The sequence below is a fragment of the Callospermophilus lateralis genome, chromosome 6, assembly GCF_048772815.1.
Source record: "Callospermophilus lateralis isolate mCalLat2 chromosome 6, mCalLat2.hap1, whole genome shotgun sequence".
Classification (NCBI taxonomy): Eukaryota; Metazoa; Chordata; class Mammalia; order Rodentia; family Sciuridae; genus Callospermophilus; species Callospermophilus lateralis.
Window position 1 is genome coordinate 21344892 of NC_135310.1, and position 23181 is coordinate 21368072.

General features: G+C 36.9%; 1 protein-coding gene across 1 annotated transcript in view; it reads right to left on the reverse strand.

The window, feature by feature from the left end:
* Positions 1-23181, reverse strand: part of Adgb (androglobin) — a 163063-nt gene that overhangs the window by 58608 nt on the left and 81274 nt on the right. Inside the window, exons 14-23 of the mRNA XM_076859659.1 lie at positions 17749-17786; positions 16813-16995; positions 16281-16344; positions 14601-14703; positions 12108-12249; positions 10666-10780; positions 8324-8491; positions 5220-5355; positions 4481-4621; positions 2230-2323 (exon numbers count right to left, since the gene is read on the reverse strand). Coding sequence (XP_076715774.1) covers positions 2230-2323; positions 4481-4621; positions 5220-5355; positions 8324-8491; positions 10666-10780; positions 12108-12249; positions 14601-14703; positions 16281-16344; positions 16813-16995; positions 17749-17786 — 1184 coding nt within the window. The remainder of the gene's footprint in view (positions 1-2229; positions 2324-4480; positions 4622-5219; positions 5356-8323; positions 8492-10665; positions 10781-12107; positions 12250-14600; positions 14704-16280; positions 16345-16812; positions 16996-17748; positions 17787-23181) is intronic.

A 23181-nucleotide genomic window follows, 5' to 3' on the forward strand; every position in this document is an offset into this window, starting at 1 on the left:
TAATTCTAACAGTTTTATGCATTTTTTGATGTGTTCTACATACATAATCATATTACCTGTTAATAGTGGAAGTTTTGTTTCTTCCTTTAAAGCCCTAGTGACTTCCGCTTTACTTTATTGTTGTTACACCCTTCTGGGAATTTCAGGACTATCTTGAGTGTAAGATATCTTTGTCTCATTACCAATCTCAGGGAAAACTTTCAAAAATTTCACTGCTAATCATGTTGACAATGGACTTTTTAGTTTAAATTTGTGAGTTTGCTTTTAAAAAAATACTAGATACCTTAACATATTAAAAAGGATTTCTCTATTTCTGGTTTCTTAAAGCTATTTTAAATTTTGAATGTATTCTATTTTTATCAAATGCTGACTTTGAACCTACCCATATGACTGAATATTTTGTCTCTTTTTCATTTTGTTAATGTAGTAAATTAAAACAGCTAATCTTCTAACGTTAATCTGCTATTGTCTTTGGGAATGTGGGGACAGTATTCTTTTTAGACAATGTCAATATTGATTTGCTAATATTTTATTACTTTTTTGCATCTGTATTCAAGAGGATGATTTGTTTGCAATTTCATTTTTTTTTTTTTTACTGTCCTTGTTGAGTTATAGATCGTGGTTAAGAGTTGGGAAATATTCCTTCCTTTTCCCTTTCCTGGAAATTCACCTTATTTTCCCTTTAATCGGCTGGAGATACAGCTCAGTTGGTAGAGTGCTTGCCTCACATGCAAAAAGCCATGAGTTCAATCCCTAGCACCACAAAAACAAAACACATCTTCCCTTAAATCCACTAGTTAAGCTAAATTGCATCATACTAAAGAACACATCATGCACCTTTATCCTATTGGAGTCTCAACTATATTATTCCTCTTGTTGTTTCTGAAAAATGCTAGAACCTCTGAACTTTTTTTTTTTTTTTTTTTTTTTTTTAGAGAGAGGGAGAGGCAGAGAGAGAGAGAGAGAGAGAGAGAGAGAGAATTTTAATATTTATTTTTTAGTTATTGGCGGACACAACATCTTTGTTTGTATGTGGTGCTGAGGATCGAACCCTGGGCCGAACGCATGCCAGGCGAGTGCGCAACCACTTGAGCCACATCCCTAGCCCAAACCTCTGAACTTTTAAAAAGATTTTACCAACTCTTGTCTCTTACATTACTATTGCCATGAGCTTATTCCTGCATATAGCTATTAGTTTGCTTGTCCTTTGAAGATAGCATGCTTTATTACTCTGGCTGCTTTTAAGGCTTGTCTTTTGATCTCTAGTTCTCAGCAGTTTGATTACACAGAGTCTAGGTGCAGTTTTCTTTATGTCTTTCCTACGTGGGGTCTGCAGATTCTCTTAAAAATATGGCTTGTTGTCTTTTATCAGCTTTTGGAAGTCCTCAGCTATTGTTTTCTTGCATTCCAGTCACTAATTACATATACTCTAGACTCAATGAGTGTGTTCCTCAAGTCCCTTGGACTCATTATTTACTTTTACATTCTTGCCTGCTTCAGTTGGATACTTTGCATTGACCTGTCTTGTAGTACATCTGATCTCTTCTTCTCTTCTGCCTAATTTGCTGTTATATCCACTCTTGCTTTCAAATATTAAAATGTTCCAGTATACACTTTCTGTTTTACTATATTTTATTAATAAAAGTACTAAACTTTACATCTAGTTTTTCTTTCTTTCTTCTTTATGTTCTTGAGCATTTCCATAATAGTCATATCATAGTTAACTATAATAGGATTTTTTTTTCTGCCACCTCCAATATCTGGATCAGGTGAGGCTTAAAATTACATATACATAAATAGTTTTCTCTTTATTTTATTCAGATTTTCCTATCTCTTGGAACAGACTTGTGGCTAGAATAAATTTTTCTTAAGGCTCAATCTGCTTCCAATTTGCCCCTGTTGTCCTCTAGGGATTTTATCTGATTACTTTGTTTGTTGGGACATCTCCCTTACCTGATCCTAAACTCTTAACTTTTGTCTTCTTGGTTCAATAAGATTTCAGGAGGCTTTGTTCTGCTTTTATATTTAGAATTTTAGCCATGTACAATTAAGACACAAACAAAAAGTAGCAATATTTTAGATAAACTGTAGTGAAATATTTTGGATAAAATGTAGTGGAAGTTCAAAAGCAGTGGTATTTCTAACTGCAATGATTCAGGGAAAACTCAACAGGTATCGTAGCATTTGAACTGGACCCTGAAGTACATCAATGTCACTATGGTGCCTTACCTTAAGAGTGAAACTGCATACTGTTCTAAATTCATTTCCAACATAGCCCAAACTTTTTGAAGTGTATCTGCAACACTAGCATTTTCCTTTGTCTCTAAAAATAATAATAAAAATAACAGTATTAAATCTGTGAGATGCCTGAAAGATCATCTTGTTCACAGTCTTCATTGCACAGATGAAGACTTTGAAATTCACAAGAGAGCTCCAAACTCACAAGCTTATTAACCAGAAAGATCATGTGTAAAGTATAGAACTATAAGCTTTTAGGTAAGATCTCTGCTCACCACGTTATGCTATTTTCCCTTCATCTTTAGTTTGAAGATCATAAACTGTTTTTTGATGCAGTGGAAGATACTCATCAAAAGGGTTATGTAAGGAGAGATTCTGTCACACCAGACGTTTCTTATGGAAAATCTTCATCCCGGAAAAAGCAATTCAATCCATTTTTTCTAAAGAACAAGAGCTAATAGGATTCCACTAATGCTTAATCTACTGCATTTATCCACAAATGGCTTAAAAGTAGGTGATCTTGTAGGAAAGATGCAACCCATAATCAGTACCCTACAGCTAACTTGTCACAAACCAACATTCTTTTTCTAATTATCCTACTTCAATTGTTTTTGTAGAGTTATGGTTTGATGCGAGGTGTCTTCCAAAAGCTCATGTGTGAGACAATGCAAGAAAGTTTTGAGGAGAAATGCTTGGGTTATGAGAGCCTTAACCCAATCAGTGAATTTCTCTCCTGATAGGATTAACTGAGTGGGAACCAAAGGTGGGTAGTATATGGCTAGAGAAGGTGGGCACTGGAGACATGCCCTTCTGGTATATATTTTGTATCTGGTGAGTGGAGTCTCTATCCTCTATCTCCCCATCCTGATGATCACGTGAGCTGAGTTCCTCTGGCATACTCTTTAGTCATGATGTTATGCCTGACTTTGAGTCCCAAAGAATCGACCTGGCTGTCTCTGGACTGGGATCTCTGAAAATGTGAGCCACCAGCTAAACTTTTTCTCCTCTAAAATTGTTTGTGTTATGTCTTTTAGTCACAGCAGAGAAAAAGCTGCCTAAAACACATAGTCTTTCCATATATATCTAAAGCTGATATCGTAAGATATTTACCTGTCTACCGTATATATACTTAATGCAAATGGGAACATAAGTCTCATTAAGCAGAAATCTTGTCTGCTTCACTGACTTCTATAATGCCAAAATCTACAACAGTGCTTCACTCATGAGATTTACTCAATAAATATGTAGTGAGTGAAAGAAATGAAAATACCACTAAGAACATTATTAAATGGCTCAAGTTTTCCAGTTTCTAAAGGGAAAATAAATCATTGTATGAATTTAATTTTAGAATATATATGGGCAACTAAAGGTATATTTTATCATACAGTTTGATAAATACATATATTTTTCTAATAGAAAAAATTAAAATCAGGCAATTGTAATATTTTCTGTCATAAAACTAAGCAGTGAACGTTTTTCCCTTGGTGTTTCTGTATAGTTTTGGCTCTTTACATAAATATTTTGACTATTGGCATTAAATGTTTCAAATAGAGATGTTTTTATAACAAATATAACAAATATTTTTCAAGATAACCAAAAAATTTTATTGAAGGTATTTTCCTATCAACATTCTGACAGAGATACCACAATAAAATAATTAAGTATGATTTCTACTCTTTTCTCTTAAGCTATAATATACATTTTCACATAAAATTTAAATACTAAGTATATTTGGTTTAATAAATCTCAGAATACACTTAAAATGCATTTCATGTATTCTCAAAGTGGTTACTCATATGGAGGCTTCTTTATTATTCATTCATACATTCATTCATTCATTTGAAATCCACTCTAGAAATGTAGAAATCTCTAACTGATGAGTGATACAGCTCCATGATAGTCACTGGTTAGGTATTGAGAGAACGATTAGTTCCTTCTTTGAAAGAATTTGCAATGGATTTGAAAACAAAACTGATCATTCCCTTGTTCCTTCATTATTCATGCATTCTTTCAGCAAGTATTTATTGTGTGCTGTGTGTCAGGCACTCTGCTAAATTTGGGGAACAGGAAATTGAGTGTTGATACGCTTATTGACTTCAAGTAATTTCAGTATTTGTAGAATGACAATTAATTAGCAGAGCCATAAAGTAGGATGACTGATTCTTAGATATTTTCAATTAGCACACATAAATACAGTTATTCTTATACACAACAGTTCATTTTATACGTGTTCAAAAAATACCTGGTGTTCTGGCTTTCATAAGTAATCTAATGTAAGTCCCTCTCCACATGGATTGAATTTTAATTGCCGCTGCCATTTCCTCGGGAGAATACTCTTTGTCATTTGATGATGGCAAAAAAAATTTAGCGTCTATCCATTCTGCTGGAAAAGAAAAAACAAACTCTGGGCAGAAAAGTCATATTTAATCCCTTCCCCAAATTTCAATGCTTTTGCCTACTAAACCCTCTGATATGTCCAAGGCCACCATGCTGGATTTATCATTACATTGAATGTTGCCTGTTGTCTGTTTCAGAATGGGAACATTCTTGAGAAGGGAAACATGTGAACTAGGGATACCTCAGTGAACTATTAGAGATTGCTCTGTGCAAAGAGCCAGAGGTTTTCTTGAGAACTGAAAGGAAGCATAAAAATCGAGGGAATGAAGACTGCATATGGGAAGAGGGGGAAGTAAAGACAATTGGTTTGGGAGATGTTCCTAGAGTTCCTTACATGATGCCACCTAATGAGTGGCTTTCATATCTTTTTAAGGTTAGGAGAAAATAAAATGGGGAAATTCTGGAAGTAGGTGTGGCAGGGATTAGGAAGGATACTCAGCAGATCCTAGGGACTCCTTGACCTCTGTGACTATATCCACGTAGATCTGTTCAACCTACACCACAAAAACCTGAAGCGCATTCTTTACCAAGTACTTATCTCTATAGGGCTAGAGATTCTTTGGTCAAGTATTTAAAATTAATACCTAAAGAAACATCCTCTAAGGAAGAATCAAGTAATTCCACATCCAAGACCATAGCACGGAATGCAAATTTAAAGTTTGAAAGAGGCTTTGCCATTTGAGCTTTTTTCATTAAACGCCATAAAGAAATATAAAAAACCTGAAAAAGATAAAATACATTTATACATTTTTGAAACCAAGAAAATGCCATAACCTGGCCGTAGAATCTTAATGATATGTAAAAAACATTTTTTAAATATATATACAATCTAACAGAAGACTCTTTTTTTGGCGGGGGTGGTATTTGGGATTGAATTCTGAGGTGTTTTATCACTGAACTCTGAGCTATACATCTCTAGCCTTTGATTTTTTTTTTTTTTTAATTTTGAGACAGGTCTCACTAAGTTGTTGAGGTTGGCCTCGAACCTACAATCCTCCTGTATCAGTTTCCCAAGTCAATGGGCTTGCTGGTGTGCATTATCACACCCAGGTAACAGAAGACTCTTCCAAGCCTCACTCACCTAGTAAAGATCAAATTATCATTTTCTTTTTTTCTAATTTAATAAAACTTAATTACTGCCATAAGTTTATGGTAAATATCCAATCACAATACAGTGTTAAACTGGTTGAGAAGATACAGAGTAAGATAAAAATATGATCCATGTACTTAAGCAAGTTCAACACCATATGTCATTATTAAAAGATGCGAGAAAGACATCATTGTTTAATATGGTAAAAAACAAGGAAATATGTCGCTTAGAGTTTTTATCACTTTCTTATCATACAGGTGTATTATTTTATATTGAAAAAGTTCTTGCAGATATATTTAGTAAAGTTTTTCAGCATGTCACATGGGTATACAACTTTTAAAATATATAACGGAAATGTTTTGTTACCAGAACACCCCCCTTTTTGTAAGGGATGCATGCATGAGGACCCTTTATATATTAAATCAGGGCTAGCCATGATAGGCCCAGGCACAAAGTCATGGGAAGCAGAGATGCTGAGTACCCATGGCCCTACTGCACAGTCTCTCTCTCCTCTAGGTGGTCATCTAACCTGTCAGTAACAGCAACTGACTATCCTTGACATGGTGCTTGATATTGTGACATCCTCTGAGGAGTCCAGCCAGTCACTTGGTGGCAAGTGAGTTTCCATGTATTTCCAACAAGGTGGTCATAGATTTATCTTTCCTAGAATTGACAACTACCATAGGAATGAGTATCATTGTCCAGAAAGTTGTAGAAGATATGATTTATAAACATGCAATCCAGTCTAACATACTCTTGGACCAACAAACAGGCTACACAGTGAGGATATTTAACCTTTGAGAATAGTCTTGTACCCAATGGTCCTAAAATTTGCTATAGATAGAATTGAATTCCTGGTAATTGGAATGGCACATGAAAGGCTAAGTAAGAAGTCATCTTGGAATGAGAGTGTCCATCTATTGAGCTAAGATCAATATGTAGTGCTTTTTGGATCTTGGCAAGCATTTCTTGTAATTATTCCTTGTAATTGTGCCCTAGGTAAATTATTCTCACCTAGGGGTGATTTACTCCCAGGTAAGGTTGCTGGGTAAAATATACTACACTGTAGAGGCAAATGCACATTTAAAATAAGAGCCCCCCTCATTTTCTTGGGGTATTTACTTTAGAAAACATGATTCTAAGCTCTTTCTTTCTTTTTAAAAGGTAAATAAGCCTCTTCCAGCTTTGAATTCCAGAAATGTCTTTCTTAAGGACCTGGGAACCAGCTCTTTGAAATGTTGTCATCAAGGAAGGTAACGCCCTCACCTTCCATTTTCTTTGGGAGGGTAGGAATCTGACTTCAGTGGGTACTATACTTAAGTTACAAAACTGCCCCTTGTCTGAAATGTGGGGAAAATTCATTTTTCTTTTTCAAAAAGACAATTAACTAACACAAATGGACACCCCTGATGCTTAGGGAATTTAGGATGAACTATGTGTGACAAATGGGAACCTTGGGTCTTTTTACTTGAGACCTCCCTGTTGTTTGCCTCTAGAGTATGTATGGGGGACTGCACCTACTTGACTACAGAAAAAGATGAGTTTTTTTTTGTCTTTGCAATCTCTTAGCTGATTGCCTGTGATGTTTATCATATCCTGTTTTCTTCAATAGAAAATGTTTTTTTTCTGTCTTTGTAAAAAGATCTTCGAGGTTGGAGAGAAGATTTTGTTTTCAATTGTTTCTTCAATAACACCCCATATCTACTTGTATTTGAATAACAAATAACATGAATATTTTTTAGAAATATTTTTTGTTATAAGCCTGTACTAAATATGGTGCATACTGTTTGTTTACATTAAATTCAAATTTAACTGCATGTTCTCTATTTTTTTTTGTTTACGTGACAATAGATTGTATTTTGTTATATGTGACAATAGAATGTATTTTGACATATCATACATACATGGAGTATAACTTCCCATTTTTACGATCATTTTCTGTCTGGAGACATTTTCTGTTGTCACAATTGGATGCTATTGGCGACTAGAGGGTAGATGCTATTTCACATCTTGCAGTGCACAAGACAGCCCCATCACAAGAATTACCTAGCCTAACAAGTCAATAATGTCAAGGTTAAAAAATGCAGACATATGTCCACTTGACTGCTGGGCAGCTAGGGTGTACAGGTTCAAGTATGCTCTCAGTCTCCCTTGTCAAGAGGCCACCAGGAAGCCCCTGCGCTTTACTCCTCCTGGCTGTTTGTGAAGCCAGAATGCTACTTAGCCCTGGCAGAGACACAGGTTCTACTTGAAAGAAAGTTAAAGTCCCCAAGGGCAACCACGTATCAATAGGGAAACAGTTGGTGGGCAAGGGTCTTAGTCTCTCCACCCTTCTGAGGGACAACCTATGGTTTATAAGGATGATGGAGGCCCAGTAGTCCATTGCAGCAATAATCACGTTCTTTAACCAATTTCTTCCTCTTTCTCATTCTCTTCTTTTCACTCCCTCATTTCTTCTTTCTGAAATCTCTTCCCAAATAAATTACCTCCATCCAGAATATTTTCTCGGGTTCAGATTCTGGAGGTCACCTGAGATAATATATTGCATTTCAAATAGAAAGCCCCTCTTCAGGAACATCCCATCTGGGGCAAGCTTACCCTGAAGTGCTGGACCATGAGCTCTTTGTCGTGGAGAGGCACAGGGTAATGAGCCGCTTGCAGATCCTTCAGAGCTGCAGATAATCTAACCTTGTCTCTGAAATTAGCAATCACATTTCCAACAGCTTTCATAATAAGCAGAGACTGTTCTGTGAATCGGTAGCTCTCCTATAAAAATGAAGAATATATAGGAGCCAACCTTGAGTTTATTGAAGTGTAATTAAGTTTATAAAAATTTGATTTCTGGGGGGAAAACAAATTTTAACTCTATGGTTGACCCAGCAGCTCTCAGTGGAGAACTTACTTGATCAAAGCCTTTTTACTAGACGCTGTAGTCTGTGGTCCATACACAGGAGGGATAGCTAGCTGACACTGGAGGTCAGGGAAGATTTCCACACAGTATTAACATCCAGACTTAGTTCAGAAAGATGGCAAGGAATTAGTTTGACAAAAACCAAGTGGGGTTTGAGGACTGAGGGGCACAGAAAATTGTTGGGAGAAAACCATAAAAACAAACAAAAAACTGAGAGGGTGAGCTAGCTCGGGCTGTTGGCTATCAACTCTGAGGAAACAAGAAGAGCAAGAGGGAGACAGAGGTTTCAGAAAATAATTCATAGTTTTAAAAATCTGAGAACTTCCTGAGGTGATGGAAGACTGTCTTGCATGGTGTGTGGTGGGTAGTGGTGGTTGCCTGGCAGGTACTTGGAGGTGCAGGAACAGAGCAAGGCCAGAGGAGAACCATGAAGTCAGCTTTACCTCTTCCCAGGGTGCATCACAGTGCTGCCATTGCATCTTGGTTGCCTGCAGAAATACTGTGGAATGGCTCAGCACGTGTTCCTGGACAGCACAGACGCCTCACTGGGGTGAGAAACTGATGCTATCTCAGTGAATTTACCTCCCCATTACCTCTTCCAAGTCCCAGTCTTAAAAAGGCTCATTGAAGCAGTGATTCCCCTTAAGGGGAACTTGTGGCCAAGACAATGTCTGGGTAAGTAGCAGCATTGAGAATGATGGACGTTATTATCCAAAGTACACGTATGAAGACATGACTTGGTGTGAACGTAACTTTATATACAAACAGAGATGTGAAAAATTGTGCTCTATATATGTAATAAGAATTGTAATGCACTCCACTGTCATGTATTTAAAAAATAAAATCAATTTTAAAAAGAAGAATCTATGAAATTAAAAAAAAGAGAGAGAGAATGACCACTCAGGACTCTGAGGAGCATGAGTCCCCCGACCCTGGGGTCAGTCTGTCCTTCTTTGTCTCTTCAGTAGGATCAAAGAGCCATGAGTACTGGGCTTGAGTCCCAATAATCTTTACAAGACACAGAAATGGTGCATCCAAGGAAACAAGCTCACACACCAAAACAATTAAATCTCTAGGGAGTTAAATCACCTGCAGGAAAATGAAAAACTAGATAAAACAGATCATCTGAAGCCAAATTATTCTAAAATTATAAGAATTTGAAATAAGCAGGATAAACATAGTCAAGGAAATAAGGGGCACCTGTATATAAGATGGACTTGCTAATGTTCCTTCTGTGCCTCAAAAACACATGGTGTCCCTGACATGGCACAGTGGAGAGAGGAGAGAGGGTGAGTGAGGCAGGGAAGCTGCCCTTGAGCTTCACTGTTGTTAGCAGACTTGCTGGCTGGCATAGAGCCTCCCATCAGTACAAGGTTGTTCACTTGAAGTTGGATCTATTTTGTTTTGTTTTGGCTGTTAGGGAGGAGTTCTTCCAGGTGAGAAAGTACCAGGAATTATGCTATGGGGAGGGCCATATTTTAGGCTTCCCCCAAATGCACATAGGCAGAGAAAAGATCTATAGCAAAGAGAAGACTTCAGAAGAGGTGCTGGCCCTGCTGGCCCTGTCAGAGCAGAGAAGCAAGAGAAACCAAGAAGAGACCAAGAAAAAGTGGCAACAGAAACTCCCATGAGCCCTTTGCCTTCTGAATCCCAGGGACATACCCATTTCTTAAGCCAAGGAAATAATGAAAGGAGTTTTAAAAATTTAAACCACATCAAACAGGACTGTACTGATTGTTTATTCTGCAAAGGAACAATGACATTATGAGACCTCCCTGAGAAGTCAACAGATGTGAAAAGGAACTCAACAGAGAAGAGGTCAGGGCAGTCACTGGAGGAAAATTAAATTATTTTATTTATATCTCTACAGAATTTAGATTGTCCACTATACACATTGCAGTTAGGCATTTCATAAAGAATATACCAAATAGTTTAAAAGGGCAAAAAGTAAATGAAAAATGGAGATAGAATTTCCTTCAAAATCTTTGAAGATAAAACACACAGAGAAGGCAGTTGCTAAGATATTTACCGGCTCAAAGTTGGGCAGCACCACATCTTCATCCCCAATGACGAAGGTCACCATGCTGCAGACATGTACGGAGTGTCCCACTGGGGAGTGCACGGTGAAGAGCAGCATGTGTCTCCTAAAGGGAATGGGTTCTGTGAGGACCAGCTGCCTCCTCTGCTGTCATGTTTGCCTTTATTAGTTATTTGAGAACAACTTGAACTCAAACTAGGATAAAGGTCTCTGAAGCGTTGAGTTTTACTATATTTTTTTTTACATAGATGGGATAAAGAACTTTGAGTCTTCACTCAAAAAAAAAAAAAAAAACTCTTGACGATCATGGAATATATATTTGACTAATTACATAGGACAAAAATAGTTATGCCAAATGACAAACTTGAACATGCTGGAGATACCTCCCACACATTCCACTCACATTATGAAAGACTGGCTTTGATTTTTTCCTAACAACAACAACAACAAATTATGTGCGTATAGGGTTTTGTCAATTTTACAGTCTTTTTCTTAAAAAATGCATCATTTTATGTAAGTTAATAGCATATCAGCTACCAGCTGCAATATTACTGAGAACAGGGGTATTCATGTTGATGGATGGGGCTTGTGGGATGAGGAATGTGGCTACAAGAGAACTCTTACTAATTCTCTGTCTTTGGTTGTGTCAATGATTGAGTGTTCAAAGTAACTTGGGAGAATCTTTTCTCCTAGAGTTTTAGGGCAGAAGTGAGAAATAGTGAAGTTTTAAAATTCCTCATTTTCTGCAAATCCTAAATGCTTGCCATATATTAGTTTAGCATTTGATTTCATTATGTAGGCTGTGCCTTTTGCACCAGAGCCATTGGTTTATATTGATCACATAGAATTAGCATAATTGATCATGGGGGGAAAATTAGGTGAAAATATTTCACATGAAGTAATACTCTGAATTTTATTTACCAAAATCAAGAAGCCATGCTCCTTATGTATTTTTTTTTACAATGGAATGTGTGATACATTTAGCCACCTTTACCTTAATTAAAAATAACATCTAACAAAAAATAACCACAGGTGGAACTCCAGACTGGTAGGGAGAGATGCTCTTTCTCAACTATGTTTAAATGGAATTAAGGAACACACTAAGATTTATGAGAAAAAAAAATGGATTTCTTTACTAATTAATATTAGAAATCTCTGGTTTAAATGAGTCTGAGCAGTTTTCTTAACCAAATGAGTTCCCAAAATTATTGGCAATGATGAATTTTCCAAAAGAGTGACCTGTGTATGATTGTTCTCAATTTATTCATTCATGGAATTATTTTTCTCAAGGATCTGAAGGGTAGATGTGTGCATTTTGAAATTGCTTGGGGTATCAATATCCTGGAGTTAGTTTGTATTGTTCACTTCTTCATGAATCAGAGGTTTAAAGCGCTTTCTAAGATTCAAAGTGGGGAAACCAAGTCAGTCCATACCCGACAGGCAAGCGCAACATTGCAGCCTTAGCGGCATACGTGTGGATCTTCAGAACAAGGCTTCGTGGCTTCAGAGACTTCCAAGAAATCGTCTCAGCTGTTAGGAGGCCTGGCTCTATGGGAGGGCTGTCCTTCATTAAGGCTATAGGAAAAGTGAAAATAAAATGAAATTTGGATGTAAATGTACAGTTGACCTTCACCACTATTGTTTTTTGGCCAGTAGCAATATAATAGTAATAACTCAGATATGAGAGATATTCTAAAAAATCTACTTCAAGCAAATAATTATTGAAAGGAACACTTAGTTGGAACCCTGATCCTCCTCCCTATTCTGTCTGCTTCCTCATTATCATTGCCTCAGGTGAATAAGTACTGAGCGGGAATATTATGAAAAGATGATAGGCAGGTGTTTTATTGCAGTAGATCATCATTTTATTATCTTTATGGCAGTAATTATGATACCTTCCAAGATACAATGGTAATAAAAGGAAATACCTAACATCTGGGGGCAGTAAGGAATTTCTCAAAGATAGTGTCAAAGAAAATCAAAGTAGCCCATTATTCATCTAAATTTGATTGTCAGTGTTTGAGTTTATGTTGAGATTGAAAGTAATTAACAAACTTAGCAAGTTTTCTTTTTAACATGATAAAGAATATGAACTAGTTTTCACCAATGGCTAAAGACAAGATACTTTTTGCCCTATATCCAGAAAACACTCAAGGCTACACTATGACCTGGAATGTTCCAGGACATGGTGACCTAAGAGATATTGGTGAGTTAGACATATTATATCAGATCACTGAATTTTGGAAAGTTAATTATACAAATATTAACTGGTCACTTGCTGTTCACTAGACCCTACTGGAATCACTGGCAACACCCTGGTGAAAAATAAAAGTCCTTGTCCTCAATGTTGGCAAGACAGTCAACAGTAAGCATTCAGTGCATAGCTATTGAACACCTGCAGCCCTAGGTGCAAATGAGTTCAAGAGAAATACTTTAACAAAACAGGATACAGAATTAAAGAATGATGCTTTTGTGTGTGCAATGTGCTGGCCTTGAAAGGAGTGGGTACAGCCCACCCACAGCAGGAAGGCAGCACACTGGAGTGCTGGGCATTGACTGTGGGAAGATACGAGGCTCATTTCTAAGCTTATGTCTAATTTCCTCCATCTCTTCATTGAAGTCAGGAGCATGCCATCAGCTGAAAACGAATGAAGGTAAGAGTGTGGGTTGAAAATCTGAAAATAGAGATTTAAAGGGCTGAAATAGTTATCAAGAAATGCTGGCAGAATTTATAGGTCTTGTGGAGATTTGAGCTCCTCAAAGTGAAGCGGGGTTAGCCAGGGTTTTGTTTTTTGTTTCATCTTCTCCAATCATATTCAGTTACTCTGTTACAAGCACAGGATAGGAATTGAGTTAAGTTTAACCAATATTGGGATTATTATCAGGAAAGCAAGATGAGAGAGGGTAAGAACAAGTGTGCTTAGGGTATGGGCAAAGCTATCATTATAGTGGGGGCCATAAAATTCATGTTGGAGGTGGGAGAGAAAAGGACACAAGGAGATTGATGGACAGAGAAGTGGTAGAGTACATGAATAGAAACCCTGGCAGGTCAAGAACTGGAGAGCTGGGAGTTCTAGAGAATGAATTTGAGAGTCAGGGGGCAGTGGTCATAGAGTGGGTGCTTGAAAGGAACACAATTAAGATGACACACCAGTGTTAAAGATAGTCTACAGTCTAATCATGAGTGTAAGAGGTTGTATTGATCTATTTGATGCTGCTATAATAAAATATTCAAGGCTGGGTACTTTATAAAGTAAAGAGGATTATTTATCTCACAGTCTGTAGGCCTAAGAGCATGATGCTGGATAGAGAAAGAATATGGAACCTGGCCATGTGCAGAAGGGTTCAGGTAGGGGGTTGGGGTGACAGGTGGACTCCATTCATAACAGCCCACTTTCATAAAAACTAATTCATTCCATGGGACTAATCCTTTCTGAGGGCAGCATCCCCAGTGACCTAGTCACTTCCCAATAGGTCCCACCTCTTAAAGGTTCCTCTACCCCAAATCACCACATTGGGGACCACACCTCTAGCACATGGACCTTTGGGGGATGGATGAACCACATGTGAACCATAGCAAAAGCCAACATGGAATGGAGGAAAGGATCCTTCAAATTTTCAGATAAAAGAAGAAAGGGTTCATGATTTTAATAGATGTTGAAAAAATAAAAAATAATGACAAGTAAAACAGGATGTGAACAGACAACTGTGACCAGGAGAGGAGCACATGGCAGGAGTGAGCAGTCCTCTGTGTCATGCAGAGAAAGCATCAGAGGAGGTGGCCTAGGTATTCCTGAATGACTTTTGAGAAATTCTAGGAAGAGAGGAAGCTCCTTCATCTATGCCTAAAAATATGATCAAGTGTTCTCTGACCAACTGCATGTGATCTGCACATTTGCACAATTGCTTCCCCAGAACCCTCTTACCTCCAGATTCCCCCCAGCGTACCAGTGCAGAAAAGCAAACCAGTAGCTCAATAGGTTTTAGACTATCCACAAACAGATAATAGGATACACGTTCATCTGAGAACTGCAAGAAAATTAGATGTCAATCATTGTACTTATTACCAGTCCATTCATGCTACTATTTTCTACTTCTAATGATAATATATAGTATAATGTCTGCTGTTTGAAAGAAACTTACTGCATTCTAAACATCATACTACTTTATGGGTTTAATAATATGAAAAAATCCTACTGGGTAAATGCTGGAGATAGTCTGCAGTGGTTGCATCTATAGGGACTCAGGGAGACAGTCCACCATATGAAAGAGAAGCAAAACTTTTTACCGGGCTAAAGAAAAAGGATCTTCTTATTACAGAAATGCAAGGGCAAGGAGCTGAGAGCTCAGAGAATGAGTTGCTGATAGGTGGTGAGACCACAGAGTAACTTGGCAGAAAATGGAAATGTCTAATGGGGATGTGTATAGGTAGTGTGCAGGGACATATGCGATTAAAATAAACAAAACCCCTCTTTTCCTTCTTTTCACAAAATATTCAGAAATGTACCCATTGCTTGCTAATGCCACCGACTGGGTTTTTAATTTGGAGATGCAATACAGTACTGAGTAAAACCAGAAGGTCCCTGGATATGATGACATAAAAGCTACTCATGATCTTAGTGCCTATATGGCACTATATCCCTAATTATGGACAAAGATCCTAATCTTCCTTTCAGAGCAGGTAACCAGCTACAGAACACTTTTCAAAGAATGCTCAAAATGTTTTCCTCTGCCTGCTTACATTTTTTTAATCTATTATGAGCAATTTGAAGTTCTTCTTATTTCCACTGCCTCTGCATACTGCTAATGGACTTGTGGGATTATCATCAGAAGCTGTATGGTTCTTGTATCAGTACAATTTAGTCCCTGAGGATACATTTCATAGTATCCTCCAAATTCCACTCAAAGTAGTGTTTGTTAATCAACTTATTAAACAATGCCTTAATGAGTTTTTATATAATTCCATGATAGTCTTGCAGTAGCAAACAAAAACAGTTTTTCTAAAGTGGCTAACATCAAGTGAGGGGCAGGAAGGGTGCAGAGAAGGAACCAGGCAGCAGGGATGGTCAGAAGGTCACACCTGGGTAAGCACAGAGCTGACAGAAAGCATGAAGTCCTGCGAGCGGACCTGATGTCATAGCCAGGGAAAGTCAAGGACACCTTTTCTGCTCTATAGGACTTCTAGACATTAGCTGGATGAAGAAAAGAAGGATGAAAGCAAAAAGTTGCTAGAAAGTAAAGAACATGGGAAAATATCCCACCAAACCAGACATGGTAGGGACAATGTGCTTGTGGTGGAGCAATTACATACTCTTCACTAAATACCAATTAAAACCAAATATAAATTTATTTATGCATCTCTTTAATTTATTCCCAAATCATTTTTTTCTTTATGTGAATTTGTATCATAATACATCCCCAGATTTAACCACTACAACATGGCCACATGTGGATCACATTTAGGGACTTGACCTTGTGGAGTCTTATTGTTTTGATAAGGGCTGAAAAGTTTAAAGATACTTGAGAAACTTGAATGTGTTTTTGCTAGTGAGATTCAACTAAAAACTTAGGGGTATAAAGTTAAAGGTAAGAGATAATATATTTACCTTAAATTCTGACTTTTGAAAGTTAATGCAGTAAGAACTTGGCTTGTGAAATACATATATATTCCTGAAGAAAAATATTTAAAACAGGTTATTTTCATCACATGAAAAGACATGTACCACATGTTCAGGTTCTTAGACTCAAAATCAAATAATTAGAGATAGAACGTTTAAAAATTGTAGAAAGAAATATTGAATCAGTTTCCCTAAATGGACAAAAATGATTCAGTGAAAAATTTATGTGTCTCTTAACAAACAAATCTTGAGGAGAAACTGAAACTGACCTAGGATGGGTTTTGTTATTAATGTACTGTGTGGATAATCAAAACATCCATTTTTTCCTTTCAAAACTGTTATTTGATAGGCCAACACCCAGCTAAATATGGCTTAACTCTTTAATGATAGCTAAGAATTAATAAACAATGTAACTATTACATTAAGTACAAAAATAAATCCTAATGTATATTGGTATAATAATGCAGCTAAGGATTTATCCAACACAGTAGGGTCTGATGATTCCCATCTGAATACTTACTGAAAGCAAACACAGAAGTCTTCAAAATCTAACCATATTTCTTTAGAAACACCATTATTTATTGTTACAAGTTCTTCCTGTGATTTTTCCTGTATTTCTGTTATCTGGCTGACGGCATCCTTTTCCAAACCAGTACCATCAATTTGATGGATGTCATTCAATCCAAGGTCTATTTGTTCATCTGTCCATTTTTATTTGGGGAGGGGAGACATTTAATGAGATAATCATTTACATACAGACCTCAAGTTTATGGAGACACATCTCATACATGCAGGTGAATTTGAACCTAAATTCTATGCAGATTAGCATGTTCAGAAATTTTGAATCATTGATAAATTTATGAACACATTCTTCAAAAATTGTGATGTTACAACATTAGTTAGCTTATGTACTTAAAATATATTCACATAAGTGAAGAAGGCTCAGAAAACAGAAAGGAAAGTGAAAACTTGACAGATTTGTTGCCACAAAAGCATTTCAGTAAGCCATTTAAGAGTTCCCAGTAGCCCATGATTTTGTGTCTCCTTGGGTTTTGGTAAAGCATTGTCATACAGCTCCTGTAGAATTCTTAAACCAACATTTTGTGTATCTACATGCCACATGACATCTTTCTGGATCTGCATCCTATTTGAGTCTTTCTGGATCTGCATCCTATTTGAGTCTTCAGCAACTGAAGATGACACATGATGTCAGCACTTTGACCATGCTGTGCACACATAGGAAGGCATGGGCTCTACGTGTCGATCCACATCAGATCCTTTTCATTTTTAATTTGAATTAAACATTAAATTAAACACGTAAAAATATATCTCACTTTTCCTAGCCCAAAGCAGATTAGACTCAAAAATCAGGGGAGGTGCAGAAGCGCTGTGGAGGAGAGACCCCTGTTTGCTGCAGTGTTTACTAGGGGGGGGGAAAAAGCCATGAAAGATTAATTCACCTTTTCCAAGTCCAACTTGTGATGAAGTATTACCCTGTGAAATGAAAGGAACACATTAAGAAATGATTTTTAGTGCAACAAAACACTACAGCTATGCGAAGCATTAAAGCTCTTAAGATTTTTTATTTTTTATTTTTTTTTTTAAAGAGAGAGGTGAGAGAGAGAGAGAGAGAGACAGACAGAGAGAATTTTTAATATTTATTTTTTAGCTTTTTGGCGGACACAACATCTTTGTTTTTGTATGTGGTGCTGAGGATCGAACCCGGGCCGCACGCATGCCAGGCGAGCGTGCTACCGCTTGAGCCACATCCCAAGCCCAAGATTTTTTAACATTTCTAGAAAACTGAACTAAAACCTAGACAACAGATAGTTGATTTTTAATCTTAAAATTAAAAAGGTGTGAATGCAATTGAATCATCAGCTGAAGATTTAAGCTTCTGATATTAAACAGAATATATGAATTTATAAAATGATAAAACCTTATATAATAAAAGTAAAACAATAATATCACTTGTCATGAGGTAACTTCCATAAATACAGAGAAACTGAGAGTATGAGTGTCAATTAGTGTACAGAACCCAGAAAGGCTGGTCTCACTTACAAAAATGGTTCTTGAATATTTTAATAGAGAAATCATGTTGAATTCATATGTACAACTCTGTTTTATTTAGAACACAACTAAAATAAATGTAGAAAAATGAAATGATGTAAATTTTTCTAGACTGACTATGGGTGATATATAATAGTTTGGATGATATAAAGTGAATGGAAGAAATACAAGAGTAGAAATAACAAAATACTGCATGCTAGTTTGAAGCACTTCTGTCTTTAGGACCCCAGAAACAATTAGCAGGTATTTGAAGAGGAGAGAATGAGAAATGAGCTAGAAACATGGAAATGGATTGATTTGACTGTATAAGCAGCTCCACTTCTCTCTAATCCCTTCTGCCTAAACCAGACACTGGAAAGTTTCTCATGGAGAAATGAGAAATCTCTAGGTCTGAATTCACAGAAGTGTGGAAAGCAGGAGAGCTTAGTGTACAGAAACCAGAGGGTTTAAATGAAAGTTCACAAGCTGAGTGTTGAGACTTCAAGTTCCTCTGTGCTGCTTGGCCTTGGGCTTTAACATGGATGGATATATATCCCTGTGGTTCCCCTCAGATGAAGATCAGGGGACTCTCAATTGAAGCAACTGATCCAGCAGCAAAGAAAAACATAGCGATTTTGACATTTGGAGCCAGCCTCTCCTCCAATTCAATCTTGCTCATCCCTAATTCTCCTAGGTTAAAGCCACCAGTTGACAAGCTGAGCTGTGCCACATACTGCTTCTGATCAGAAGATCTTAGCACCTTAAATTCCTTATGTATTCAAGTGCAATAAAATATCCTGAGTTGAGTCAAGGTTCTTTACAAAAAAAAAAAAAAAAAAGTCAAGAGTATGGATGAGGAGATTCATAAAAACCAAAGGGAGTATCACAGCACAGCTAGGGTTACAGTTTTGCTCCTCTAAATACTTTCCTTTGGAAAACAAGCCCTGGAGGGTTCTTCTGAGTTTAGCATGCTTTGTTCTAGAGGACGAGTACATGCACAAAGAGTAACTATAAGGAATGGAAAGCTTAAAAAGTGGATCCTGAGAAATGACACTCTTTTAAACATCAAGGTCTACCTTGGAACAAACACTTCAGTGACAAAAGATCTGGTATGGTCTACTGAGGGATACAGTTCGCTAGAGAAGTAATTCAATAACGCTTGTGAATGGAAATGTAGTCCCCAAGACACATTCTGTTTAAGGGGCAATAAATACAGATGAGTCAAGAACAATAACAGCAATAGGGGGCATTTAAAAAATAATGATATCAGAGATATCATAAAGAGAGGAGGATATTCATCTATCAAATAAGAAACTTTTACAGAAAGTAATAAAGAATAAAGAAGAGTTCGGCAAAATTGAAAATAGGATAATGAAGCAAATTCAATAGAAAGGTTATATCTAACAGGTTATATATGTAAAGGTTATGTTTAAAGTGAATACAAAAGACGAAGAGACAAACTATAAAACTTTGAGAAAAATCCAGAGGGAAACCCCCGGATCTTGGTGACCCTGAAGTAGAGGCAGCAAAATGAATAGCAAAAATGAATGTCAAAACAAAAGCAAAACAAAACAAAATGTTCATCAAAGGATGCAGTCCACATAGTAAAATGTAACCTACAGAGTGAGAAAAAGTACTCGCAAATCATGTATATGATAAGTATCACAAAAAGAACTTAAGAAATTCTCCAAAGAATAACAGCAACAATGAAACCCCCAAACAACCTTATCAAAAAATAGATAAAGGTGCTAGGCGCATGCCTGGGATTCAGGGGCCAAGGCAGGAAGATTGCAAGTTTGAGGCCAGCAACTTAACAAAAGCCTGTCTCAAAATAAAAAACAGAAAAAGAGTTGGAGATGTAGCTCAGTTGTGAAGGTCCCCTGGGTTCAATCTCTTGTGCTCCCCCACAAAAAGAATAGGCAAAGGACTTGAATACTCGTTTCTCCAAAGAAGATATACAAATGGCAAACAGCCCATGAAAAGATTTTCAAACTCATTAATCATCAGGGAAATGCAGATTAAAACCAAAATGAAACATCAACTCACCCCAAGAAGGATGGCTACCATGGAAAACAAAAAAATAAAATAAAATAAAACCCACAGGAAATAACAAGAGTCACCAAAAATGTGGAGAAACTGGAACACTTGGGACCTGCTGAAAGAACTGAAAGCAGAGTCTCAAAGAAAGGTGTATGTGACCATGTTATGGAGGCCTGGTCCATGACAGCCCAAAGGTGGAAGCCCCCCAAAAGTCTCTTGAGGGATGAATGCATATTTTGAATGTGGTGTATGAGTAATGGTCAATTTGAATTGTCAACTTGATTGGATTAAGAGATGCCCATGATTAAGAGAATTATGGATGTGTGGATGAGAGTGTGTCTAGGAATGATTGGCATGTGGGATAGCCAACTGAAATGGAGACCCTCCCTAAGTGTGGGCAGCACAGTCCAATAGGATGATGGCTTGGATGGAATAAAAGTTGGGAGAACAAGGAGGAAGCACCAAATTCAAGCTTGATTCTTCTTGAACTGGTTCTTGATTGCTGCTGCAACTGTCTGAGGATATCCGATTATCACTTCTTCACTCTTCCAAAGAGGACTCTGACAGTGATTCACCAGAAGTCTTTGGTCTCAGACTAGGGTATCACCATTGATCCCTCATGTTCTGAGGCTTCAGCCTCTTGGGCTACTGGTTCTTCCAGCTCTCCACCAGAAGACAGCCATTGAGGACTATCCAGCCTTTGGTCACGTAAACCAACCTAATAAGTCCCCTTTTTATAATTATACTTCTTGTTGATTCTGTTCCTCAAGAGAACCCTGACTAATACAGTATGCATATAATGGAATATTATTCAGCCTTTGAAGGAAAATAAATTCCTAACACCAATCACAAATGTGACATGATATTAGAGGAAATAAGCCAGTCACAAAAATGCAAATACTTTATGATTCCCCCTTATAGGTGGTACATAAAGCAGGAAAGTGAATAGAGATAGAAAGTAGAGTGTCAGTTTTCAAGGATCTGGGAGAAGAGAAAAGAAGGTTGTTGCTTAGAGATAAAGTTTAAGCCTTTAAAAATGAAAAGAGTTTTGCATATTGGTTATACAGCCATGTGAATATCTTCAATGCTACTGAACTGTACATTTGAAAAAGTTAAGATGATAAATGTTATGGGTATTTTAGCACAACTAAACATTTTTATTACGAATGTAAAGTAAAGGCAAATAGATGAAAAGGAAAGGGAAAAAATTCAAGCACATTAGTGGGTAAATTGAGAGGCGGTGAGTATAATAGAAAATCAAGAAAGCACAGAAAATAAGAAGGAATTCTCAAGGAAACAATGTAAGAAAATTCTTCAGAACTGAAAATCATAATTTCCCAAGGACCTCACAGAACATCCAGCAAAATTCATGCCAAAAGACCCAGGACAATCATTGTGAAATTATATTGTGCCAAGAAAGAAAAGATGATCCTAAAACTTTCTAGAGTGGCGCAGCAAGTAGCACACACATTAAGAATCAGAATGTCACCTGTATCGTCAAAAGCAATGAGTAAAAGTAGAAGACAGGTACTAACACGACCTTCAGAATTATGAAGAAAATGACATCCAAACTGGAATTTCATATCCTGCCCAAATATCAACCAGGTGGGAAGGTGGAATATAGGTACCTTCAAGCATACAAGTGCTCATAATATTACTTCTTTTACTTCTTATTGTAGGAGGTATTGGAAGATGTACTGCACCAAAATTAGGGTACAAACTAAGAAAGAGGACATGTTGTTCCCAAATAAACCCATCAGAGGGAGACAGAAGGAAATCTCAAGAGGACAGTTGCCAGTCATTAGTTTTGTATGAAAAGAAATCAGAGGAATCCAGGAGGTGATGTGTCCAAGATAAAAACTGACATTTATACAATAGCAGATGTGTTTTGTGGATTATAGTGATTAGAGGAATTTTATGTTTTTTAGAGCATGGGAATAAGCTTAAGGGGTTTAATGTGCCACACGGTGACTGTGTAGTTGATAAAAATGTATCAGATTATTAAGCATTGCTAAGAGAGAAGATTTTAAGTGTTCCCACAGCAAAACATATGTTAAGTATGTTGGTTACCTCAATTCAGCCATTCAGTAATATATACATATTTCAAAATATCATGTTGTACATGATAAATGTGCTATTTTGTCAATTGGAAATAAATTAAAAGGAAAAAGACAATAAGAAGAGTGAAAAGATTAGACAAAAACTTGGAAAAAACATATCACAACACATATAATTTGTAAAGGGTAACTGTTTCTATTGTACCAAGAGCGTCTATGAATTGGTAAAGAAAAACACTGAATCAACAAAATCATGGTATTTGCAGGTAAATGGGTGGCATTGAAGAAGATAATGCTAAGTGAAGTTAGCCAATCCCCAAAAAATGAATACTGAATATTTTCTCTGATATAAGGAGGCTGACTCATACTGGGGTAGAGAGCATGGGAGGATTAGATGAATTCTAGATAGGACAGAGAGGTGGGAGGGAAAAGGAAGGGGGCAGGGGATTAGCAAGGATGGTGGAATGTGATGGACATCATTCTACAAAGTACAGGTATGAAGGCTTGAGTTGGGTGTCAACATACTTTATATACAAACAAAGATATGAAAAATCATGGTATATATATATGTGTATTAAGAATTATAATGCAAAAAACCAATAAAGTACATGTATAAAAGCATGAATTGGTGTGAACATACTTTATATACAGAGATATGAAAAATTGTGCTCTATATGTGTAATATGAATTGTAATGCATTCCACTGCTGTCGTGTATTAAAAAAAAATAAAATCAATAGAAGA